The sequence below is a fragment of the Morone saxatilis genome, unplaced genomic scaffold, assembly GCF_004916995.1.
Source record: "Morone saxatilis isolate NCDOM2014 unplaced genomic scaffold, NCSU_SB_2.0 Contig15, whole genome shotgun sequence".
NCBI classification, from domain to species: domain Eukaryota; kingdom Metazoa; phylum Chordata; class Actinopteri; family Moronidae; genus Morone; species Morone saxatilis.
Genome location: NW_023339707.1, coordinates 18,704,939 through 18,713,445, shown reverse-complemented (window position 1 = coordinate 18,713,445; position 8,507 = coordinate 18,704,939). Strand labels below are relative to the sequence as shown.

The window sequence follows — 8,507 nt, the reverse complement described above, 5'->3', positions numbered from 1 at the left end:
ATAATAATAATAATAATAATCTCTTAGATGTGTTTGATTTAATAAATTAATCACATTCGTCATTTAATGTTTTTCTAGATGAATGAGATTGAGGTGTGTCCAGAGTGCTACCTGTCTTCATGCCAAAAAAGGGACAACTGGTTTTGTGAGCCATGTGTAGGTCTTTATACAATCTTAAATATTATATTTAAGCTGTATTTATACATTTAGTTTAGATTTTAGATCTATGAAGCATTGCGTTGTTTTGCTTTGTCCCTAATAGAGTCAACCTCACCCCCTGGTCTGGGCTAAGCTAAAGGGTTTTCCCTTTTGGCCAGCAAAAGCACTTCGGGAGAAGGACGGGCAGGTAGACGCACGGTTCTTTGGGCAACATGACAGGTGAGATAAGCTTTTAAGTATTGTAGAAGAAATTGGCTTTAGGTATTCAGGTTACAGAATCTAACCTAAGCCATGATTAGTTAATCTAATTTGGTAAATGGTTGTTTGTGCTTTTCCCTGTACCTTTTTATGTAGAGCCTGGGTCCCAATCAACAACTGCTACCTCATGTCCAAAGAGATCCCCTTTTCTGTGAAAAAAACAAAGAGCATTTTCAACAGTGCCATGCAAGAGATGGAAGTCTATGTGGAAAACATTCGCAAGAAATTTGGTGTCTTCAACTATGCACCCTTCCGGACTCCCTACACACCCAATAACCAGTTACAGATGCTACTGGACCCGTCCAACCCCGGTGCTGGGACAGTAAAAACAGAGAAACCGGATAAACTACGCTTCAACTTTGATATCACCGCGTCTCCTAAGATGGTCCTCAGCAAGACGTCCACACCCAGTGGCATGAGTCGGAGGGTCTCCATGACAGACATGCCTCGGTCTCCCATGAGCACCAACTCCTCGGTTCACACAGGGTCTGATGGGGAGCAGGATATGGAAAAGCCCAGCAGGAATCCAGCCTTCCACTACAGCACTGGAGAGGAATCAATGGACTGTACCGGTAAATAAATGTTACCAAGTGGCTATAATCGATATTTTATAAACAACATCATATCAAATGACTGTTTCAGCTCATTGTTTAGCTGTCTGGCCGGCAACTTTACTGTTTTGATTCACTCTCATAGCGTCAGTTTCAGCTGCAACAGCCAGTTCGGCAGCAAATGACACACACAGTTATTAGTTACAGCTTAGCGGTGAACATAGTGGAGCATTTATCAGCTATTGAGCCTGATATTTCTTTTAAGAGTTGGTAGAGACAAAACCAGAGCTAAAGGAAGAGTGAATGTTTTACTTGAAGGTGGCCAGAGACACGACTCCAAATGAATGATGAATGCAAATAAGCCACTGTAAGTTTAGCTATCTGCCGTATCAGCTTCAAATGTGATGATATGTTATTGCCCACAAGCTGCCAATAAAAAGTCAGTTATTGCATGTTTAAAGCCTACATAACTTTTTCCCTTCTTGTAATTATAGCATCTCCTGTGTCAGGGAAGATGGGTCCTGCAGGCAGTGTAGCAGGCAGCCCGAAGCCCTTTAACCCTGGACTGGTGCCCAAACAGGAGAGGACTGCAGGCACAGGTGGCATCCTCAATCTCAACCTGGGTCAGTACCAACTGCACAAATGAACCGTAATGATATTGTCACAACGGCTAACAATCAACATATCATCATCATTATCGTGCTGAATGTGGCGTCAAGTTTAATTTGTACTGAAATCAAACGTTTCCCTGTTGCTTTCAGATCGAGTGAAGGCTGAAATGGATCTGAAGGAGCTGAGTGAGACTGTGCAACAACAACAGCAGCAAAATCAGCAACAACAGGGAGGGTCAGCTGCCCTCACTAACCCAAAGAGACCCATCAGGAGCCTCGACAAGACTATTGAAAGCTGCAAGGCACAGCTCGGTACATACACGATCACTTTGTGCTGTTTTTGGCACATAACTCAACTAGATATTAATACTAATTCTAATAACAAAATTGTCCGGTAATGTCAAAATTATTTAAGTTTTTTTGTGTGGTGTATTCTGTTGGCAAGAATTTAAATTGATTTTAAATGACTTTGAGATTTTTTAATACTGAAACGTGATATCGGCTCCTGACTTGTAGGTGGGAAACAGTTTGTCAGGCTATTAACAAAGAAAAAAAGTATTGTAACTCTTTTAAAAACATTGAATCAAGAATGTATGTTTCTCCATACAGGCATAGATGAGATTTCCGAAGATGTGTATAAAGGTGTGGACCACAGTGACTCTGAGGACTCTGACAAATCTGACTCAAGTGACAGTGAGTATCTCAGTGACGAAGAACACAAGCCAAAGAGCACCACCCAGGACGACAAAGACAAAGCGGAGAGAAAAAGGCCCAAAGTGAGCACGGACGGAGAGATTAAGGAGGGAGTTACAGGGACATCGGATAAAGCCACCCCTGAACCCCTGCTCAAAGAAAAGCAGGGTAGCAATGGCCCAGATAGGGATCTCCAGGACAAGCCCAGAACGCCCCAGTCTCAGCCCCTTACTGACAAGCCCAAAGCCCCAGAGGAGGGCAGAGCAGCTGCTGCCACATCAGTAGCTGAGCAGGACTCTGATTCTGAAAGAGAGCTGGTGATTGACCTGGGGGATGAACACGGAGGCCGTGACTCAAAGAGGGCAAGAAGAGAACCCGGGGCTTCTGCTGCCAAAACTCCCAAAGAGTCTAATGTTGCCAAGTTGGAAGGTGAGGCCTTTGATTTACTCTATATACAATTTTTTTTTTTTTTTTTTTCCCCTTATGATTCTCCTTGTGACTTGTGTCTCAAATAGGAAATAATATCCTTATGTTATAATGTAAGTATACAGATGCAGCAAAAATAAAACTCTCTACTGATTTATTTACCAAGTATTTTTAGCTATCTTGCCTTTTAGGGTGGTGTCTGAGTCTTTTATATACAGTTCATTTATTACACACTGTGATGTCTGTAATAAGTGTACAAACTTAATCATACTTTTCTCAAAGGTGCTATACAAAATACCATTACTATTCGATCCAAAAACGTATAGGAGAAATATAAATTGCCATAAAAACAAAACATATTCTTTTCAGAATATACCAAACACAAGTTTTCATCATTAACCCATCATCGTAAGAAGAGTACTCCACCAATGTAGCGTTGCACTCCTTTTGCAAAATTATTGAACTCACTGTGGAAAGTATAAAAGTAGATTTTAATTCTTCTTCCTTGTCAAAACATGTCGCCTACATTACCCAGAATGTGTTTCAACCGGCAACAATTTGGTCAGCGATTCAGGTGTGTTATGCTAGTCTTCAGTCCCTGAAACAACTGGCAAAACTGTGACCAGACTTTGGTTTATAAAACTGGTGCAGTTCCCCTTTTAACTACATTTCCAATTGTTCTTAAAAAATCCTGGAGAACAAATTGTCTCCATTAGGAACGTAAAGATATATCGTAAGACAGTAAATAGAGATACAGATATGTAAATATTGAAATTAATGAGTTGAAAAATTGTGGTATCAAGGCACAAAGATGTGAGTTTCACTTCACAAAAGGAAATATGCAATGTTTTACAATGTTTTTATAGGATATTTTGTTCAAGTCAAATATATTTTTGTTATATCATGATTTTGATTGATCTTAGTCTCCATTAGACTATACAAAAATGATTTCAAGTCTAATTCTTTAACAATCTTGGGCTTAAAGTGCCCCATTTACAAATCCAGAATGCCTCTCTCTTAAGGACCAATTTTCTTTTCTTTCTATCCAGGTAAAGTGCCTTCATCTGCTGCAGCAGCCGCAGCATCACGGGAAGCAGTCTCTGCCCTGAAAGACTCTTTACAACCTACCATCACAGCAGCCCTCAACCTTGTTTCCACTGCAGCTGCTGGTCAGACAAGTACCACCACAGCTACGAGCGGATCCACCAGTGCCCCCTCTCCTGCCTCCACCACAGCCTCCACAACATCCCCAGTACCTGCAGCTGTAAAGAAACAGCGCCCCCTGCTGCCAAAAGAGACAGCTCAGGCTGTACAGCGGGCCGTGGTCTGGAATCCAACCAGATTCCAGACGTCCTCTCAGAAGTGGCATATGCAGAAAGTGCAGAGGCAGCAGCAGCATGGAGAGCAGTCGCCAGTGCAGACACAGGCCCAGAATCAGGGGCAAACACGCAGCCCACAGCAGCTGCAGTCACAACAGCAGAACAACTCCTCAAGTACCCGCTATCAGACCAGACAAGCAGTCAAGGGTATATACCCCAGCGTTATAATATATATATATATATATATATATATAAACATTCAACTAGATAAAATGTGTATTAAAAGATATTTAATTTCCCCTTTTTTTCACATTTATTCCCTGCAGTGCAACAAAAAGACCCGCCGCAGAATACTTCATCAACAGCTGCCCAGGTCTCATCTGGTAGCTCCTCTTCTTTCACGTCAGGAGACTTGCAGATCCCAACAGTCTCAGCAGACGTGGCTGCAGATATAGCCAAGTACACAAACAAAGTAAGTTAGAATCCTCTGCCCTGTCATTAAATGTGTGAAGTGAGAAAAGGACTGCAGTAGAAGGGCCAGTCATATAAATTGAATTACTGCTCTGTTCTAGGGCTGGGTAATATGGCCTAAAAATAAAATCTCAGTTTTTTTTAACACCCCTTTTTTACAAACAACAAATTAAAGCAGACACCATATTTTTGGCATTGCTAAACGTCACCCCATTGTAATATCTTATCGCTGGAGCCTTTCATATATATTGGATATTATGGGGAAATGATTCTGTGTGGATTGCGGCTTGTTTTACAGAGCAGTTAACACCTGTATTTTAACATCCCTAGTTTAAATCTCAATTTTTATGACATATTTTGCATTGTTTTAAAATTCAAATGAATTAATTTAATCGATTTCAGTGCCCCACTTTCTTTTTTACAGGATGAAAGTAGTTCAAACTGCGCACTAATATCACATTTTTGCCAAAACTTTGCAGATTATGGACACAATAAAAGGGACAATGACTGAAATCTACAATGACCTTTCCAAAAGCACTTCAGGAAACACAATTGCGGAGGTAAATTCTGGCATACAGACTGATGCTTATTAATGTTTCATAGTAATACATGGCAAGTTTTAACCTCTGTGTATTTTGTTGCCATAGATTCGACGGTTAAGGATAGAGATTGAGAAACTCCAGTGGCTGCATCAACAAGAGTTGTCAGAGATGAAGCACAATCTTGGTAAGTTTCCTGCTTCCAGAAACGTCCCCACACCACCTCTGACTACCTCTACCGAACCAGTCTTTTTATGAGTATTTTGTAAATGCAGGTGTTCTTTTTCATGCATGGTATGAGTTTCAAGTCATTTTTATTTTGTCGCACTTAAATGCAGAACTGACAATGGCAGAGATGAGGCAGAGTCTGGAGCAGGAACGAGAACGGTTGGTGGCTGAGGTGAAAAAGCAGACGGAGTCAGAAAAGCAGCAGGCAGTGGACGAGACCAAAAAGAAACAGTGGTGCGCTAACTGCAGGAAGGAGGCCATCTTCTACTGCTGCTGGAATACAAGTTACTGTGATTACCCCTGCCAGCAAGCTCACTGGCCAGAACACATGAAGTCCTGCACACAGTCCGGTAACACAAACACACTAATGGCACACTAGTCTGTCCAATATAAAGTAACTAACATCTGTTGTTGATTTCTGTCTGGTGCTGTGATCCACAAAACTGTCACACAGTGGTTTGGCAATTTAATGTAGTCCACCAAAGATAATCAGATAGGAAAGCAGACAAAAACATTATGGTTAGGTATTTTATTATATGTGATTTGAAACTAATTTATAGGCAGAAAGGAAGGTAGTTAATGGGCACTTTTGTTTGTTTTTCTCAGAGCTGTCTTTAGGTTGTGTTTTCTTATTGTGAATGCTTCACCAGTTCAGTGTCTTATTGCCACTGTTTCCTGTTGTGGATGAAACACCCAGTATTTACTCCCAAAGTACTGTGACCCAAAACTAAAATGTTATTTGACATGTAGCACATGTTGAAATAATTATAAGGAAATCTGTGCTGCTACGGATCAGACTACTGTGTACTGTAGAGGAATACATTATCTGCTATTGGATGCTTCTCGGGACATTAACCAGATTTATATCAAATGAAAGTCATCGGACTCTAGTGACCGGGTTTTTTCTATGGCTTCAGCATATTTTTTAAAGATTTTTATCTATAGATCTATTTTTAGATGAAATTATCTCTATCCACTCTCACTTTGGTCTGATGTGAATGAGTTTCACATCCGACCTGATTTATTTATTTTTTGCTTTGATTTATTGCTTTGAGATAAAAGAGTCTGCATTCATTTTTTTTACATTCAAACTAAGGCAACTCCTTCTCAACACTTACTGTATTTATGTTACAGTATTAGTGTTGGTCAGGTCCTCTAAAAGACATAATGTATCCAACCAAGTGATTAATCATACTAAACCTGTGGGTTTGGAGGCAAATTCTGCAGACTAAGAAATATATATACAGTGTCCATGTTCTCATTTTATATTTTGCTTTTCCTTCCAGCCACAGCGTCACAGCAGGAGCCAGAAGCAGAGCCCAATTCAGACCCTTCAGTCAAATCATCAGGCCACTCTCCTGCAACACAGACCCTCTCCTCAGCAGCAGGGTCCATATCAGACAAAAGCAACTCTCCCACATATATGGACAAGAGCAAGGACAGTGCTGGCGTTACTGTGACCTAACTGCTGCACAATGGATACTCTTGCACATTTTGCAAGGCTGCGGAGATTGTCGCGTCAAACTTAAAGCTTGAAGGCCTGCACCCCTGCGACAAATCACTTTGATTTTTCCATTCCCGTTTGTACATCTGCTTGGTGGATATTTTTCTTTGGTTCATCTCTCATTCAGTTTCCACAGATCTGTGTTCAGGTGGATTCACCATGTGAAAGTAGTCTGTCTTGATAAATAAAATGTGAGTCTGGATGTTTTCATACTGTAGTTTTTGTTATTGCTCTGTTACCACTTTGTTTCAAGTCTGAGCAAGATTGTATCAACCTCCTGAACATTTGCTACATTAACACTTTCAATGCTGCTCTTAAGTACTTCATGGTTGTTTTTAATTTGTTAATTGTTCTCCATATAATGAGACAAAAAAACAAACAGCCATCAACAGTTGATACTCGTTTATCATTGTGCCATCAGAGGTATTTTGAGTTATGCAAGTTTCATCTATATGTTTTAAACCATGTCGCTTCACGTCAACTGATGTATTTTGAGTAATGCAACTTTAAACATGTTTTCAACTATGTCCTCTTCATGCCAGCGGTGGCATTTTTTGGCTCATACCAGTTTTGTATTGTAGTTCCACATTGTACAGACCTACATAAAAAAAAATATCTGTGATTTATTAAAAAGAACTAAAAAATTTAAACTGTACAAAGTTTTTGTAAGAAATACCTGAACAATATTTATAGTGTTATATGTTTTTATAGTATGTTTAATGAAATTACATTTCTATGTGTCTAAACAAAGTTATTTGAAAATAAATTACTTCATATGAATGTCAGCTCTGAGCAAAAGTCTCTGTAAAACCAGTTATCCAAAGCTGATGTAAATCCTGATCAGACTGTGTCTAAGAATTTGGTAGGCATAAATAGAAACTGCATTTTGGCTGGATATTATTTCCTGTGAGCATGTCTGTTTTGAGCTTGTGTCTCGTTCGTGTTTACATATTGTACATACAATAAATGGACTCGTGAAGAAAAAATAAAAAATGCTCTGATCAACATGGCACAGTGATTCATTATAGTACAACGGAGTATTAGGGCCAGACGAAGAAAATTTTATTTTTTATTTTTTTGGAAATTACGAAAATAAAGTTTATTCTTGTATTATTACGACTTTATTCTTGCAATATTATGACTTTATTCTCTTAATGTTCCGACTATTCTCACAATATTATGACTATTCTCGTAATGTTACGACTTTATTCTCAAAATATTATGACTTTATTCTCATATTATTATGACTTTATTCTCGCAATATTACGACTTTATTCTCATAATGTTACAACTTTATTCTCGTAATATTACGACTTTATTTTCACAATATTATGACTTTATTCTCGTATTATTATGACTTTATTCTCGTAATATTACGACTTTATTCTCGTAATCTTACGACTTCATTCTCGTAGACCTAATATTAGGACTTTATTCTCGTATTATGACTTTATTCTCGCAATATTACGACTTTATTCTCATAATGTTACGACTTTATTCTCGTAGACCTAATATTACGACTTTATTCTTGCAATATTACGACTTTATTCTCGTAATCTTACGACTTTATTCTCGTAGACCTAATGTTATGACTTTATTCTCGCAATATTACGACTTTATTCTCGTAATCTTACGACTTTATTCTCGCAATATTACGACTTTATTCTTATAATGTTACGACTTTATTCTCGTAGACCTAATATTACGACTTTATTCTCGCAATATTACGACTTTATTCTCGTAATGTT

General features: G+C 38.8%; 1 protein-coding gene across 1 annotated transcript in view; it reads left to right on the top strand.

Moving 5' to 3' along the window:
• The window catches only part of LOC118324380 (protein kinase C-binding protein 1-like), an 18,928-nt gene extending 11,160 nt beyond the window's left edge, over positions 1-7,768 (top strand). The window contains 12 exon segments of the mRNA XM_035656692.1: positions 79-156; positions 263-378; positions 514-989; positions 1,463-1,591; positions 1,730-1,891; positions 2,189-2,701; positions 3,748-4,224; positions 4,344-4,489; positions 4,968-5,048; positions 5,136-5,214; positions 5,366-5,605; positions 6,542-7,768. Of these exon segments, the coding sequence (XP_035512585.1) occupies positions 79-156; positions 263-378; positions 514-989; positions 1,463-1,591; positions 1,730-1,891; positions 2,189-2,701; positions 3,748-4,224; positions 4,344-4,489; positions 4,968-5,048; positions 5,136-5,214; positions 5,366-5,605; positions 6,542-6,720 (2,676 nt within the window). The 3' untranslated portion in view covers positions 6,721-7,768.
• The last annotated feature ends 739 nt before the right edge of the window (positions 7,769-8,507 follow it).